This window comes from Dipodomys ordii, unplaced genomic scaffold (genome assembly GCF_000151885.1).
Source record: "Dipodomys ordii isolate 6190 unplaced genomic scaffold, Dord_2.0 Scaffold9, whole genome shotgun sequence".
NCBI lineage: Eukaryota > Metazoa > Chordata > Mammalia > Rodentia > Heteromyidae > Dipodomys > Dipodomys ordii.
In genome coordinates, this window is record NW_012267225.1 from 2,202,176 (window position 1) to 2,220,497 (window position 18,322).

Below are 18,322 nucleotides of genomic sequence, written 5' to 3' on the forward strand. Positions count from 1 at the left end.
TCTGGTTCTTTGAATCTATTTCATTGGTCCTCAGACCTTTCATGTGCCTGTATCAATTTGTTTCTATAACTACAACTTTGTAATAGAGTTTAAAGTTTGATATTGATATTCTATCATGTGACCCCGGTCACTTGACTACTGTCATGGGATCCCATGTCACATGGCCCCCCAGTCACATGACCCTCATGTCACGTGACCCCATCACATGACCCCTGTCCATGAATTTGCTCATCCAAAGCCAACATCATGCTGAGCATCTGCTCATCAAACTTTGGCAGGAAACTTTACCCTGTTTATTGAATAATAAACTAAAATGCTACCAAGCAGCCAACATAGCTCAATGAGATTGTGCTCCAGTAAGTTTGCATTTAAACACCCAAAGCATTGCTTTTCCACAAAAATCTCCCTGCCCTGCACTCAGTGTCTGGCATCCACAAATTCTTTCAGCTCATTTCCACAATAATATGAACCACCACAGGCTCATTTGGTGTTAATCTGAGTGTAATAAGCAATTTTACAGGCCATCTTTATTATAATTTAGCAGCAATTAATGTCCAATTATAACCTGTTACCAAAAATTGAAAGCACATTATATAGATGGAAATTGCCTTTTCAGCTTCTTAGTTATGACTGGTTTTAGGATGTTTTACTGAAAGAAGCAATTACCAAAAGCGTACTTTTAATTGTTAATGAAATGTTTATCTTTCTGAGTTCCCATGTGAATTTCTACATTTGAACAAGGTTAATAAGAAAGACATTCAGTTAAACATACAAGCCTCATACAAGCCTCAGTAAATATCCCCAGGGCTGGCTTGGAACTCAGAGTTTCTCAACTAAATGTCCACAGCAGGATGCCCCTTTCCTCTGGGAACTGAGTCCTGCACACAGATAACAGTAGAGGAAGGACCAAATGGGACTGTCATTTTTCCCTTTCTCATGGTACCAACAACACTATGAAACTTGTGTTTCCTGTTTGACTCCCTATGAAAAATAGGGTTTCTCAGCATAATGGCTACTCCTGATCTCAATCCACTTTTAAGTCTAGAAGAACACATGCCATGTTTCCTGGAGCTAGAAGCATCATTCATTTACTTGAATTCTCATCTACGCTCCATTTTCTTGATCAAGCCACAGATCCATACAAGATTATTTTAAAACTAGACACATTGTGAGTCAGTACTAGTTTGCTGTCCTTGACTTTGTCATTCTCTAAAAGTCAGTTAAAGAAACCAATGGCAGGTGTTTTTATATAGTTTTAATGTAATGTTAATAGAGTTCACAACTACTTTCTCACGTAGCTTCTGACTGGATTTCCACCATAATCCTATAAGTTAGGAGATACAGCAATACTAGTTCCTCCTACACGTAAGGAAATGGGAGCTCAGGTTAACTGCTCGCCAACATCCGTCTAGGATGGAGGGGGATGAGAAGAGGCACCTTTTTCCCTGTCCAACACAGATCTCTCTCAGCACTCTGTCTCATCTTTAATGAAGGAGGAGAACATGGTTGGGCTAATGGCTTTAGTGTGGCTTGGTTTGTGGTCAATTGGATAGGTGCCCAAGAGTGGGATTGCTGGGTCATAGGGAAGCTCTATGTGTAGTCTTTTGTGGAATCTCCATACTGCTTTCCAGAGTAGTTGAACAAGTTTACTTTCTCACCAACAATGTAGTAGTGTTCCCTTTTGGCCACATCCCCTTTAGCATCTGTTAGAATGTGCCTATAAATCTTAAGGAAACCCAGTGGTGAGTAAAATACAAATAATTACACCTGGATGTGATTAATTAAACAGCAGACTAAATATTCACACAGTGAGAACAAAGGAGGATATTCTTTTTTTTAACTGTATTTTTTTTGTCTTTTCTTTTTTGGTACTGGGGATTGAACCCAGGACGTTGCACTTGCTAGGCAAGCGCTTTGCCACTGAGCTACATCCTTAAAGGAGGATATTCTTAATCTCAAGGGCTCAAGAGCTATGTGACTATTAGCATATAAAATGATGTTAATCAAAATGAGCTCCAAGAGGGTTTTTATGCTATTTTTTTCAGTTCTAGGTTTTTTTTCTTTTTTTCTTCTTTTCTTCCTTCTTTGGGTTATTCCCTTCTGTCACTTTTTTTTAAATTTCTGTACCCTATGTCTTGTATATAAGTTTATCTGATTGGGGAGGGGCAAAGGAAGCACAGAAATGGTGGGACAAAAGGGTTAACCAATTCAGCAGTAAAACCCACTAGACTATTGGAAATGAACTATACAACTTGCTGGGAGGGGGGAAGTCGGGAGGGGAAAACCTGGGAGAGAATAGGGAAGAAAGTTACTCATTACCTGACTTACGTAACTGTAACCCTTCTGTACATCACCTTTACAATAAAAATGTTTTTAAATGAGGAGGAGATCTAAATTCTAAAACCAAGTTGTTTCTTCTCCTTCCTTCTAGGTCTTCCTAGCAGAGTTCAAGAAAAGCAATCAATTCTTTGCAATCAAAGCCTTAAAGAAGGATGTGGTTTTGATGGACGACGATGTGGAGTGCACCATGGTGGAGAAGAGAGTCCTGTCTTTGGCCTGGGAGCATCCGTTTCTAACACACATGTTCTGTACATTCCAGACCAAGGTATGGCTTCTGCTTGGATATCCTCCCCATGTTGACCTTCTTACTTGCTTCATTCTACCTTTGGTCCCTCCATCCAACACATTCCCTCTCTCCTAAATATCATGGATATATTCCTTTGAATTCTTTAAAAATATTTTTATTATCTTTAAGTAGCTGTACAAGGGGATTCTATTCAAAATGTCAGCTTAGGAGTGCAATGTATCTTAATTGATTTCACCACCTCCATCATTCTCTCTCCCCTCCCCATCTCTCCCAACCCTCAAGTTACCTAACTCCATTTTCACACCTGTACACTGAATATGATGACAGTATTCATCCTTCCTTGATTGAATTTTGGGGGGGTTAGTTGTAGGGCTTGAACTTGGGGGCTGGACGCTGTCCCTGAGCTCTTTTTGCTCAAGGCTAACACTCTACCACTTTGAGCCACAGCACCACTTCCAGTTTTCTGGTAGTTAATTGGAGATCAGAGTCTCACCGTGGCTTTTCTGCCCAGGCTGGCTTTGAATCACGATCCTCCGATCTCACCTCCTGAGTAGCTAGGATTATAGGTGTGAGCCTCCAGCTTATCACTTTTAAGAAGTAAAATTCATTGAAGATTTCCTTTACTTATAAAATAACATCAAAATATACTGACAATTGAAAAATATATAGCTCTTGGATTCAAAAGCACTCCAGATAGAATTTTGAATGTCTTTTTTCCTTTGCCTTTCATAAGTAGTGAGAACTTAATACTTTTAAAATATTCAGTAGAGGGCTGGGAATTTGGCTCAGTGGTAGAGCGCTTGCCTTGCATGCCTGAGGCCCTGGGTTCGATTCCTCAGCACCACATAAGCAAAAAGAAAAATGCCAGAAGTGGCGCTGTGGCTCAAGTGGTAGAGCGCTAGCCTTGAGCTAAAGAGCTGAGGGACAGCGCCCAGGCCCAGAGTTCAGGCCCCACGACTGGACCCAAAAAAAAAAATTCAGTAGAAAATGCGCATTTTGTCATCAAACTTATAGTACTGAAAATTCTGTCTAGTCCTAGGACTCTTCTGAGCTGGTGAAATATGCATTTCTCAGCATATATATTGTATTCAATAACTAGAGTAACACATAAGGTGACATCTCAGATCTATAAATCACTTACTATGAGCCAAAGCATGAGCTCACTTAATCTTCCTAGTAACTCCATGTAGTGGCCATTATTATTACCCCCATTTCACAGATAAGGGCATGCAAGCAGTCCCAAGGGACTAAGCAACCCCCCACCCCCCCCACTACCCTCCCACCCACCACCCCCCACCACCTCCCCAGGCCACAAGTGTCTGTAATTAAGTAGAGGAGCCCAGGATGTTACTTGGCTGTCTCTCCTCAGAGATCTAACCACATCAAGGAAAACACTTTAAAATTCCTGACTAGGGGTCTATTTGCACTTTTTGTTGTAAAGGAAAATAACTGTGTTGGTTAATTCAGGAAGACCCAATGGGACAATTAAGGGAGTCACTGCCAACTCGGCTCTAATCCCTCCGGCCAGGCACAGACCTATAGAAATTCAGGAGGGCTATTTCTAACACTCCCTAATGAGTCTATGTAAGAGAGCAGCTTGACTAATTAGAGTTCACAGGAGAAATACAAACAGGCCTTAATAAATGAGTTGGCTGATTTTCAGAATGCCATTTTTCTCCCTCCTTGTCTCTCTCTCTTATATGCACGTGTATATACACACACACATACACATACACACACACAGCACAACACAATTATAGAATGTACCCAAGCAATTATTTGGGACTTTTTGACAGTGAATCCTTAGTTTTTTAAAAAACAAAACAAAAATTTTTCTAGGATGTTTTTGTTGACCGCTAAATATATCAGGAGGAAATGAAACTACTTCAGAATCAAAATCACTCCACCAGTCCAAATTGCCACCATACGTAAGAAACTCCACGCTGGTATGAGCATACTAACACAGTGTTATAGGTTGGCCTGTGGGACACACACACACACACACACACACACACACACACACCTCCCCCCCCCCACTCTGTTCCCAGCAATCATGTGCTTGGCCAGCTCTGTGGTCTTGCTTGAATCATTCTCACAGCCACAGACGTGTGAATGCCAGAAGCACAGCTCTCAGAGTCTCTCATCAACTCAAACCTTGTTTAGGGGGACAGGGTGATCTGTATGCCTTTAATATGTGAGCATAAGGCTGATAGCCTAGGGTAGTCCACCCTGAAGTGAACCCTACTTCTGCTGTTGAACCTCCCCACATGCCAGTGTCCTGGCAGAGACCTGGAACGAGGGAACTGAAAAGCGAGGACACGGACACCACAGGCTCCACTTAGCTTAGAGTGCCATAAGAGACCTGGCCCTAAAAAACAACTCAAGTCATTACTTCGCACCTGTGGGGAAGCTGGCAGGTAGTGAATGTCACTGAGGGCCCACGCCTCCATTGGTACCATTTCCTCCTAGGCCCTGATGAGGCTCACGTGGAGTTGTAAAGGTTAAGGCTGTTAAAAAGTCATCCAGGTGAGATTATTTTAGGTGCAAATGCATGCACGGACTCGCCCAACATCCCCAACTCCATGGCTACTAATTCTGTGATTCTTAAGATCCCTGGAAAATTCAGGGTGCTCACGGAGCTACTGACCATTTGGGTTAAAGTAATATTGTCTCACAACCTGAAGACCACCCAGCCTCCATCTAGTGCTGCCCCTTGGGGGTGCTAGTGGGGAACTAGTCTTCTAGGAAACACACGCTCTCAGACAGTTGCCTGCCCTCTGACCTAAGGACGAGCAGGATAACAAAGCAAAATTTAATTACGGGTTCCCACAGATAGGGCCCAGGTCTCCTTTATCTTTGATGGGTGAGACAATCTGAACATGCACAGAGCATGGTCAGTGGGATTTACTGAGTGTTTCATCAGAGACCCAGGGTGCTGACCCTACGTATCTTTTGCTCCATCTCACACCTGACCACGCTCAATAAGTGTATCAACGTGGATTCCATGCTCCACAGAATCCCACTGTCCCGAGAGTGCAGATGAGACCAGCCTCCATGCAGGGGATCATGGCATAGCTCTCAAAGAGAGGTTACTGAGCCGCTCACTAGGATTTCCAGTGGTGGAACTCAGCTAAATGATTTTGACAGCCTTTCCCTAGGCAATTTCAAGATGGAACGTGGTTCAGCTGAAATTCTCTAACCTGTTTAAAAGCTCATCCTGGTTTTCTTTTAATTCTCTAACCTGTTTAAAAGCTCATCCTGGTTTTCTTTTTTTTTAACTGCTTTTTTAAAGAAACTACACTTTATACTCTTAAGGGAGGAACTCAAAGGCATGAGGCTTCCGACCATTTAAACTACTATTTATTGAAACAAATTCCGGGAAATGGAAATGTGGGTTTTAGTTGGTGGTGATGTGATGGTAGGGCTGGTGTTGTTTGTTTGGGGGCATTTGGCGGGAAGGAGAATTGTTTTGTTTTGTTTCTCTTTATTCCTTTTGCTGTCTTTTGGGGGACAAAGGGGTCCAAAAATGGAGGTAGGAAGGACAAGCAAATGCAATCATGGTATTCAGAATATACTATATAAACAATGAACTACCCCTAACTTGTGGGTAGGGATGAGAGTGGGAAACTGAAGGAAAGCAAAGGAAGTGATGACATTGTCCAAAAAGAAATGTACTCCTTCCCCGACTTATGAAATGATTACCCCTCTGTACAGCACCTTAATGATAAAAATAAAAGTATATTTTTTAATGAAAGAAGCTACAATTTGGGATTGTTTTTGTTTCTTTCTCAGGAAAACCTCTTCTTTGTGATGGAATATCTCAACGGTGGGGACTTGATGTACCATATTCAAAGTTGCCACAAATTCGATCTCTCCAGAGCCACGTAAGAGCCTCCACAGAGCACAGGGATGCGGGAGGGAGGGGTCTCTGGTTTTGTCCATCCATGCACATCTGGTACCCACAGAATATTTTCTTTTTCTTTTTTTGTCAGTCGTGGGACTTGAACTCTGGGCTTGAGCATTGTCCCTCAGCTCTTCAGCTCAAAGCCAGTACTCTACCACTTGAGCTACAGCACCACTTCTGGTTTTCTGGTGGTTTATTGGAGATAAGAGTTTCACAGACTTTCCTGCCCAGGCTGGCTTTGAACGCAGTCCTCAGATCTCAGCCTCCTGAGTAGCTAGGATTACAGGCATGAGCCACCGGCACCCAGAGATAGTTTCTTCTTGCTTCTTCATTTGGTGTGCCTACAAATCACGGCCAGGTACACCCTTGGCAAGAATATCAGTCAAGCCAGTCAGTGGCTTCCCAGTTTGTAAGAGTGAACTTTGATTCTATTTTGATACCTTTTTCCATGGTTTAAAAAACTTGTACGTAGGAGATGGGAAGGGAAGGGAAGGGGAAACAAAGGAGGAGGCTACAATGCTTGATAAGAAATGTACTCATTACCTTGCCTATGTAATTGTAACCCCTCTGTACATTATTTTCACAATTAAAAAAAAAAACTTGTACTTGGCTTCCCGCCCTAGTTGAAATAATTGAGCACGGGAGCAAATACTTGCCCTCTGACAAGAACAGAATCTTCAAGGTGGCTGAGGGATGAAACATTTGGCTGAGGCCTTTTGTGGGAAGTTCAATGCCAAGGTAGAAAGCATCTATCTGGGCTTCTGGTGCATGAAAAGCAAGAAATGTGAAAAGACACTAAGTCTCTTTGAAAATAATTCTTCCTTTTTTAAGGCATCAGGAAGGTGCAGCTGCAAGGGAAATAGAGCGGCCTGTGCTGACCTGCTCAGACTGCAGTTAGGTCCCACAGCACCTGCGGGCACCATTTCCCTTGACTCCTAATTCCCACCTAGTATACCCACCCTGACCATCACGTGGTAGGGAGCTGCACCACAGAGCTCATTTAAAAGTGAAGTCATGGCAACTTCTTGGCACAAATACCTAAAGATAATAATAGAGATCTAACTGTATGGCTTTTTGGTGGTAGTGGTGGTGGTGGTGGTGGTGGTGGTTGTGGGGCTTGAACTCTGGGCCTGAGTGCTGTCTCTGAGTTCTTCAGCTCAAGGTTAGTGCTCTACCACTCTGAATCACAGCACCACTTCTGGTTTTTTGGTGGTTCATTGGAAATAAGAGTCTCATGGACTTTCCTGCCCAGGCTGGCTTTGAACTGCAATCCTCAGATCTCAGCCTCCGAGTAGCTAGGATTACAGGCATGGTAGTTTTGAAGCCAAGCACCAGGGACTCCTGCTTAGAATTCTAGTTACTCAAGAGGCTGAGATCTGAGGATTACAGTTCAAAGCTAGCCTGAGCAGGAAAGTCCATGATACTGTTATCTCCAGTTCACCAAAAAGGTGAACGTAGAGCTGTGGCTCAAGCGGTAGAGCACTAGTCTTGAGCAAAAATGCTCAGGGACAGTGCCCTAATTTCAAACCCCAGTTCTGGTAGCAATCATAAAATGTTAGTCATGTGCTAAGTTGCTATTATTCTTTATTATTATTACCATTATCATCATTATTAATTATTATTACTATTTACTTGCTGCTCACTATTCTGTCCATTCTGCATGTCCATATTGAGTGGTTGGAGTTGAACATGAAATAGGTTGAACATGGACTTAGTCCAGCAGTTCCTACAACACTCTCACTGAAATTGACGCTTTGTCATGTCTAGTGATCCAGCAGTCTTCAGAAAACCTCCGCAAAGCACATACCGAGTACTTTTGTGTTAGAAGCCATCCATCCAGTCAGCCCAATCCTCTGTCCAGCACTGTAACAGGAATCCACCTTGGACACCTGCTCTCTATCTATTATGTCCTGAGCATTTTCCAAAAGGGACTCCTAATGCATTCTCTCATGAGAATTCGCCCAGCAAATTTCCCTTCCAGAAAGCTCTGCCTTGTGTCTGATGTAAACTCATTTCCGTTAAGCCTGTCACCATGGAAGATGAGGAGTGACTAATCACCTCCCATCTCCTCATTTCCTTTCTTCCACCTCTTGGCGTGTATGTCCTGGCCACGGTTAAACATTGTCAATATGAAAATAAACCAACCAAGTCTGTTTGCCATGAGCCTACGTGACAGGTCTGAGAACTCCAAGCAGAGTCTGAAATAAAGGGACAAGTTCTTTTCCTGCAGTGCTATGCTGTCATAGTCAATATTTATGTAGTTTTAATTAGCAAAATAATGTCAGGACAAGCGGAGTATAAAATGCAAGAACAATCTCTGATGGAGGAGAGGGTAGCTCTGTTTCATACTCTGAAACCTGAGGCTAGAGATCTCTTATGATGAGAGTACACAGAGTGACATTTTCCCTGTTTAAAAAAAAAAGTTGACAACATTTATGGGCAAATACCATTTATTCTGGCACTGTGCACACCTCACAGATCAGACCAAGTGGATTGCATTTTGTTCTGTTCATACATTCATGCTGAATTTTGGCTTTCTCTCTCTCTTCTCCCTCTCCCCCCCTCCACACCTCAGGTTTTATGCTGCTGAAATCATCCTGGGCCTGCAATTCCTTCATGCCAAAGGAATTGTCTATAGGTAAATTACGCTCTTTGAAAACAAATATTGGGTTGGGAATGTGACTTAGTGGTCGAGTGTTTGCCTAGCATGCATGAAGCCTTGGCTTCGATTCCTCAGTACCACCGACACAGTAAAAGCCAGAAGTGGCGCTGTGACTCCAGTAGTAGGGCACTAGCCTTAAACAAAAGAAACGCAGGGACAGGCCTTGAGTTCAAGCCCCAGGACTGGGTAAAAAAAAAAAAAAAAGAAAAGAAAATACTAAGCTCTTGGATATATCTTTGCGCTTGCCAGCCTGTTGAGTGTGTTTCTATGGGAGAACATTGCTCACCCACACCTGCTGCTCCTCGTGACTATACAGAATGATGATTTGCCTACAAGCAAGGAGGAAAATGCATGGAGATTCTAGTCTTCTTCTGCCCCTTAATTGGGTCCTCGTTCTTATTCTCCCTTTCTCTGCCCTTCTCCTACTTCCTCCCTCACCCCCCTTCCAGCTGCCTGAGTCTTGTTTTCCCTCACGTGTCCCCTCCGTACCACGTGTCCCCTCTACCATGTGTGGGGCCTCTAGAGATGCTTGGGAAATGTTTTCCTCTTGGCTGGGAGAAGGAAACTCTTTCAGGAACATTCACACTCCTGTGGAAACCTGCAGGTCTATACTCTATAGAAAAGTGCATAAAACCTTCCTGGGGTCCCCGTGCTTGAACTCACAATTTCTCTGTTGTATGATAATTTATCTCACCCCTGGCTGCCACAGCCTTGGGAGGAGAGCCGTGGTATTCTGGTCATCTTCTCTTCTCAAAAAACACGCTTGACATTCACCATGTGACTCTTCACAAGCACAGGACATGGACAGGAGGCACGGTGATGGGAAAGTTAGAAGAATATGCATGCTGGCGGCAAGTTCCAGAAAATCAGTTCCATGTTTCCATAAGCATAAATGAGGTTTCCTTAAGAAACCGGAGCCATCAGAGACCAGCAAAGCTTGCTTGACATCTCTGGTGCTCATTGTTTTTGCATGTTTCTCTGTGTGTATCTTTACCTCTATCTCTATCTCTCTGTCTCTGTCTCTCTCTGTCTTTGTCTCTCTCTGTCTCTGTCTGTCTCTCTGTCTCTCTGTCTCTCTCTGTCTCTTTCTGTCTCTGTCTCTCTCTGTCTCTGTCTCTGTCTGTCTCTGTCTCTCTGTCTCTCTGTCTCTCTCTCTCTCTCTCTCTCTCTCTCTCTCTGTTTTTGGCCTACTCACTATTTTCCTCTGCATTTATATGCTAGTCTTCTCTTTCATCTAGGGCAAGTACCACAGCAGCCTGGGTATCTTTCCAGTCTCCAGCCGAGACAGACTAGCGCCCACATAGCAGTCCTAACATCCAGAAAGAGAAATTGGGTGGTTCTGGAGGCTAGCATGGGGGTGGGGAGAGGACCGGCCACGCTCCTCACAGGGAGCCCCTCTTCAGCCCGGAAGACATGAGCTGCCACCCCACAACAATCTCCTTTTAACCGAGTCATATGTCTTCCAGTGAGATTTTCTTGCTTCGCTCTCGTTTTCCAGGGACCTCAAGCTAGATAACATCCTCCTGGACCGAGATGGCCACATCAAGATCGCAGATTTTGGGATGTGCAAGGAGAACATGCTAGGAGGGGCAAAGACAAACACGTTCTGTGGAACTCCTGACTACATCGCCCCCGAGGTGAGGAGGCCGCGCCTGGCCTGGCCCTGCTCATCCCAAGGCTTTCTATCTCGGGATTTGAAATTGGTGCTTGGTGTTTGGGAGCAAACACTCCCTAGATGCCCATGAGTAGCTACTGAGGCCTTAGAGGGATGTCAGGCAACGTATTCCTAATGCCTTGCCAGAACCAAAACATCCCATGGCTTTTTCAGTCACGGCTCAGACACCACCACCCCCAGCAGCCTTCAAACACCACACCCTGCTCAGACTGGCCAGAGGGAATGGCTGGTGAGATGCCCAGGGAAAATAGCATCCCGCTACCCTCCGAAGGTGTCAGTGTAAGGCTAGAGGAACTGATCGCAGGGAGAAGAGAGGCCTTTGCCAAAGTCTCCCTCCCCGGATTTCTTCTTCTATAACAGCATTTTGCTCAGAAGAAATCCACCCAATGTCACAAAACCCTCCTCTTTCCTTTTATGGATTCTTCTCCAGGTACCCACCCCAGAGAGAGACTGGTAAACTATCTGGTCCTTGCCATAGCATAGTATTTGTTCTAGTTGTTCTGTGTGTGTGTGTGTGTGTGTGTGTGTGTGTGTGTGTGTTTGAATCTTCCTACATGACTGCATGTTGGTTCCAAAGTCTGTTTCTTATTCCATTTTTTTCTTTTAACTTTTTAACTTGAAATAACTAGAGATTCGCAGGCCGATGCAAGCATAATGTAGAAATGTCTCCAGTTTCCCGCAGTGACTGCATCTTCCATAGCTCAGGTCCAATATGAAAAGCAGGAGGCGAGCATTGGTTACAGGAGTGCGGGCTTCTCTGGCAATTCCTCCACAGATAGATTCCAGAGACTGACACATTAAAATGTCACTAACTAGCCTTAGGAAGAATGAACGAATGATCAAATAAACTGGTAAACAGAGAAGGATCAACTGATAAGAGTTGATCTTTCATAAAACAATTTCTACACCAAATCCCTGTCATTGCCCAATTAACTGCAGAGGCTGGAGTCTAAGGACGATGTGGCTTTGCTCTGTTTTGTCTATTTCATTCTCATTTGTCCATGTCTAAAGGCAAGGTTGACCTCTGATAGGCAAAGAAGGATGGCTTCCAGCTGTCCAGGAATCATGGCAGCCACAGAGCACTGCTCATTTGATTTAATAACTTTCTGATATTAGTAATCTGCACTTCCTTAAGGTGAGCACCAACACAAATATCAATGCAGTGAAGTCAAAGCTAAACAGGGCACACACGAAGGAGAGCTCAGCAGACACACTTCACTGCACACCAGATCCCCTTTGTAATAATCCTAAAAATACACTCCTATGGCTCAGATCCACCACTGGCTTTCTCAACAAAAGGCTCCTTTATTCTTCTCTCAATCTCCTGTTGCTCCCCAGTACCCAGCTGAGGGAATGAGGAAAATCTATGTTTCATCCCACAGTAAAGGCAGGTAGGAGGGGCATGGTGTACTTCCTGATTCTCATTGGCTACCTAGGCAAGCCACGTGGATCTCAGTAATAGAGGCCTCTCTCTGCAGAAAGCAGGTTCTCATGGAAATCAAGGCCATTTGGCTCCACAGGATCACTTAGCACTCCACGTAGGTCTGTGTAGAGCTTAATGGAGCAGCCCCATGGTGCCAAAGATAGGAAGGGACTGTGACATAAGCTGAGGAACCATTATTAATCATTTGATTTTGTTTCTGATGCTAGTCCTGGGGCTTGAACTCAGGGCCTGGACACTGTCCCTGAGCTTTTGTACTCAAAGCGAGCACTCTACCACTTGAGACACAGTGTCACTTCTGCTTTTTAGGGTTCATTAGAGATTAAGAGTGTCAGAGACTTTCCTGTCCTGGCTGGCTTTGCATTGCGATCCTCAGACCACAACCTCTTGTGTGACTGGGACTACAGGCATGAGCCACTGGTATCCAACCATTATTAGTCATTTACTGGTTTCTCGAGTTTCGAGTTGTGCTTTAGAGGGCTGTGCTTCTCAATCCTTAGGGTAAAGATAGGGGGAAGAAAGGAGCATAAAAGAAGAAGAGCTGACAGGGCTGGCAGTAATGGGACTTGAACTCAAAGCCTTGCACTCTTGCTTAGCCTTTTTGTTTGCTCAAGGCTGGTGTTCTACCACTTGAGCTACATCTCCACTTCTGGCTTTTTGCTGGTTAACTGAAGACAAGGGTCTCATGCACCTGCTGGTTTTGAACTTCGATCCTGAGTAGCTAGGAATACAGACATAAGCCACCAGCACCCAGCTAACTAGGAGACCTTAAATAAACGAGAATCATAGCTTCTATGAGCGTCATTCTCCCCAGGGAGCTCTTATACATGTAGACACGTTATACGGAAACGCCTGTCATGTCTTATTAGAGTTCCTTCCATGAATATTCTGTTTGCATTTGATTCTGGATTCCATTTTCCTTCTTCCTCCTAATGAAAGATTGCGTCTTTTTTTTTCAACATCACCTAGCCTAGAAGGTTTAATTTGCACCACAGCTGTCTCCTGTCCTCCAAATTCCTTTTCATTTTTGCTCTGCCAAAATGAAGTTGTTTACAAAAAAAACTGTCATTACGCAGAGCTGTTTCCACTTGCCTTTGGCACCCCCTTGTGGTAAATCTGTGGAGTTGCATGTGGACCCCGTTTCATTGGGCAAAGGAAGCTGAAGAAAGTTTCACAGACTAATTAATTGTAGGCCTTTGTTCTTCCCTTGTAATTATTTCAAGATCTACCTTTATTCCTTCAGACAAATTTTTTCTTTCTATCCATTTTAGGGTGAACTTTCGTATGCAAATACTGAATAAAAACTAGCAGGTAGCATATTTATGCTAGAAATTAGTGGCAGATTGCAAAATTCTGTGTACTACTTGACATTGACTTTTCACAAATGGGAATGTGTTTCTCCAAGTAGACATTTATCACAGCATTAGTAGCAATTTCCATCTGGAAGTCACCTTTATGTTCCTGTGTTTCGTTGGGTTTATATTAGGGACATTGCATTCATTGACCCACCCTTGAGGTACCTCGTGAAAGTGGAATTATATTAGGGGCTGATTTGTTTTAATTAGCCTAATTCCATCCATGCTCATCCATGTTGCCCCAAATGGCAGCGTTTCCCTCCTTCCTTTGGTATGACCCATCAGTATTCTACTGTATTTATGTACCACATTTCTTTATCCTTTAAGGACAGACATTGTTGGGTAATGCCTTAAGATGCTTGATTCTTTCAAATATTACACAAAGACTCAGCAGCAGTAGAATCCCCCCCAAAATACATGGGCTTGGTGATACATTCACGTCAGAAGCAATGCAGAATCAAGACACACACCAGCCTTCTTGGTTCTAATATCTACCACCCAAGGCCCCCACAGTTCAGATGGGAAAATGGAAGATAGAGTCAAGGTTCAGCCATTTCCTTGAAGACAGAGGAAAAGTAAAATGCTTATCCAAAGTCAAAAATGTTGACATTGTGCTGGTAGGAATGAGGATGCAATAGGAAGAAACTTTTGCAATATTAATGGGATGAAAATTGGTGCAACCACTATGTAAATACAGTGGTTTCTCAAAGACCAAAAGTAGAACTAATATATATGATCCTGCTCTAGCACTGGTGGGTATTTACATGAAGGACTCTTAAGTCATCAAGCAATAGAGATACCTGCACGCTCATGTTTATTGCACTATTCACAATAGCTAAGTTTTAGTCAAAGCCTAAGGGCTCACCAACAAATGTCTAAACAGAGAAAAATCAGATACATATATGCAAAGGAGTTTTAATCAGCCAGAAAGAAGAATGAAATTATGCCCTTTACAGAAAAAAAAGTGGATGAGACTGGAAATCATAGACCAAGTGGCTTTAAGATATGTCATCAGAGAAGTAGATCAAAGTGGTAGAGCATTGGCATTGAGCAAAGAGTTCAGGGACAGCCCAGGCCCTGAGTTCTAGCTCCAAGACAGACAAAAAAAATGTGTCGGGCTGAAAAGGTGGCTCAGTGGTAGAGCGCTTGCCTTGAGCTGAAGAGCTGAGGGACAGTGCCCAGGCCGAATTCAGGCCCCATGACCGGACCCAAAAAAAAAAAAGTGTCATCAGTAATCAACCTCATCTGTTAATTATGTTCCTGGTCTTCTGGTCACACAGATCTTGCTGGGTCAGAAATACAACCATTCTGTGGACTGGTGGTCCTTTGGCGTGCTCCTTTATGAGATGCTCATTGGCCAGTCACCTTTCCATGGGCAAGATGAAGAAGAGCTCTTCCACTCCATCCGCATGGACAATCCTTTTTACCCACGGTGGCTCGAGAAGGAGGCCAAAGACCTTTTGGTAAAGGTAAGAAATGAGGGCAAAAAGTTTTCATTGAGATTTGTATTCGGTTCTCTGCTCAGTCAGTGTTCCCATGCATGGCTACATTCTAACTGAAATATCAGAGAATGGAACTGCTGGTATTGGACTGGTTTAACTTAAATGGACTTACATACCCACTGCCTGTTGCAACTCAGGCTCGGACACTGTGTACACTAAGTAGAAACATAAATTTAAGATAAACATTCTGGGGCATCATTTACAAAAGAAATGCACCAAAACAATTTCCACGACTTTAGACTGTTCCAAGCAATTCCTATTGAACAGCTGGGGTTAGTCTAATTTCTCTTTCCTGCCTCTGGAACTCTAGGCAGGGTACATGAATCTTCTGTTTCAGTCTCAGCTTTAAAAAAGAACAACAACTTTTGTCTAAGTCATAAAACCCTGACTCAGTTGAAAATGACCCCACCCATAAGCATCAGTTACCACATGACTCTCCATGTCAAAATTAAGACTTTTTCTATCTGTTTTCTGGTCAGAGATCGTGTCTGTCCAATGCGATTACAGGCATGCTCTGGATGACTGTCTCTCATCCTCTTTTGGATGGATGGAAACTTCAGTAGGTTTCTTTTGAAATATTTAGTCTTGGGGACATTTGGGGATGAAGCTCTTGAGAGACAGGCTATTCAGACTATTGCCTGCCTTCAGTAGCATACCAAACAGCAATTGAGCAGCCCTCTTTCCTACTGCTTTTTTCTTACACAGCAGATTGTCTCAAACAGTACTTAAAATACACACAGACCAACTGCCTTTCTCTCCGCATGCCGTCCACATGGTGCATTCAAAAGAGGAACACAAATTCTCAGATACAAATTATGAGAGATCAGGCTTTTGTACCATGTTCGTAGCAGTACCCAGAGTTCATCTGCGAGGCAGAAGTCAGACAGACACCCATGACAGCTCAGGATACATTTTGATTTCTAAAATCTCATATGTCATCGACCAAAAAAAAAAAAAAAGACTTACCATTGAATGGAGTCATTTTTGGCTTTTTTTTTTCACTCCATGAAAAAATGGAAATAGATTCTTCAGTATCAAAAGCAATTCGTGAGTTTCAAATCGAAGCTTTGAAAACTATTTCCGAGTTCATTTTTTGTTCACTAGTAAGGGGAATTCAATTTAAAGGGCATTACATTTCCACCTCCCTTAGACAAGTGACAACTTGTCTGCGGCATTAGAGGTCTGAGGAGAACTCCAAGAGCTCTCCCAGGAATCACGAGCTTGCTGTGAGAGGTGTCCATGAGGCTCTCAGACTCCTCAGCGCAAGGTTAATGGAACTCCCGATTTAAAAATCGGAACCTGTTTCATTCAGTATTTGCCTTCTGACTATGAGCCAAATATATACAATAAAACCTAGAATGCCCCCAAATAACCAATTAAATTCACTTTTAATGACTGCATGAAACACAGGTAAAGTGAAATCTAATTTTAAAATTAGCCAATAAGAAAGATGGCATCAATAAAAATAAATATGCCAGTGGGATTTTCAATATTGCAATGGCTACCGGGACCTTACCCTTGGCTCTATCAAGGACTTGATTCTTTTGAAGGGCTTGATTTCCCATCATAGATACACAAGTTCCAGTACTCCATGTACTCTACCTTTGGTTCTATGAAGGACTCAGTGTGAACTGTATGCATCAACTGGCACTGCCAAAACAAACTCTTTCACCCATTCATTGCCTGCCTTGCAGATTGTCTTTGGCAGTGATCAGCAGACATACAGATCAGCTCTCCCTCATCTTCCCTCACCTGTCATCTAGAAATACAACTGCATCCTTTACCTTGAGCAACGGAAACAGTAGACTTCTTTCTCACAGTTCTGGAGTCTGGAAGTCCAAGGTTCGAAGGCTGTCAGTCTTGATCATGGTTCTCTTCCTAGATCTTATGTAGCCACCTTCTGGTCATGTCCTTACATAGTATGAGAGAGAGAGAGAGAGAGAATACCATTGCCTCCTTCTGATAAGGGAACTAATTCTATTGAGCCTCACTCAACCTGAACTCTTCCCTACGTCCCCTATCCACAGCCATAGTAGTGGTTAGAGCATCAACATGTGGATGTTGAGAGGAGGCAACTCAGTCCTTAGCATGAGGGTTGCTCTTTAAAGTCTGGGCTAGAAAATCCACTGGGAACAGAGAAAATTAAACATGGCGTCTCCTGCACCATTGGAGGCAGAGGCACCTCGTGCTCAGGGCTGGCACAGGATGGAGCCCCCTGATCTAGCTGCAACCCCAACGGCTTCTCTTTATCTATTTTACTTATAGTTAGATATAGATATAGATATATGCACACATACACATATACTCCATGGGTATATAAACTAGCCCAGAAGGTTCTTTGTTATGATTATCTTGGTCCCAATGTCCCATATTTTTGCTAGGAAAAAAAAACAGATGGGAAACATATGGTGCACACAGGACCAAAGGACGTCTTCTAACAATTCACTGAAGCATTACAATCACCTCGTTTCGGGTCCCCCATCTTTAAGACACATAAACTTTCTCTGTCTAATTTTCTTTCTTCAAAATATCCCTCAGTAGCGGGGTGCTGCTTCTCACACTTGTAATCCTAGCTACTTGTGAGGCTGAGATTTGGAGAACTGATGGTCAAGACCAGCTTGGGCAAAAATGTGTTCAAGACTCCTCAACAAAGAGCTAGACACGGTAGTGTCGACCTGTTGTCTTAGCTACAGCGGGAAGCCTAACACAGGCAGGAAGTGAGACCCTCTCTAAAAAATACCTAAGAGAACACAGAGTTGGAAGTGTGGCTCAGTGGCAAGAGCACCTGCTTAGCAAGCATGAGTTCAAACCCCAATAGGGGGGAAAATACTATAAGTGATGGTCAAGAGCTTAGTGTGATTATTTCTAGGGAAGAGATAGGTGGGTAAGTCCCTGATTTCCTCTGCTTCTAAATGAATCTGTCTGCTGGGTTTTGAGTCTACAGAAAAGTTTATCTCTCTGTGAACTTGGCGCCTTTTTTTATATACTGAAAAATGAGAGTAGAGGCATGATATGCAGATAAGAACAGGCATCCCTGACTCCATATGCCAAAATAAAACTTTTCTCTTCTGCAAGACAATTGTCTCAGGTGCCTCGTTAGAGGAATAGACAGAGATGACTAGCACAAAGACAAGGGACACTCAGAAAACTTACCCAAAGGTGAACGGGTGGTAGTAGAGCTCTCGGATGGCAGTCT

The 18,322-nt window shown here is 43.3% G+C and overlaps 1 protein-coding gene across 1 annotated transcript in view; it reads left to right on the forward strand.

The window, feature by feature from the left end:
- The window catches only part of Prkcq (protein kinase C, theta), an 83,308-nt gene that overhangs the window by 62,105 nt on the left and 2,881 nt on the right, over positions 1-18,322 (forward strand). The window contains exons 12-16 of the mRNA XM_013009372.1: positions 2,432-2,605; positions 6,380-6,471; positions 9,067-9,129; positions 10,652-10,790; positions 14,905-15,093. Of these exons, the coding sequence (XP_012864826.1) occupies positions 2,432-2,605; positions 6,380-6,471; positions 9,067-9,129; positions 10,652-10,790; positions 14,905-15,093 (657 nt within the window). The remainder of the gene's footprint in view (positions 1-2,431; positions 2,606-6,379; positions 6,472-9,066; positions 9,130-10,651; positions 10,791-14,904; positions 15,094-18,322) is intronic.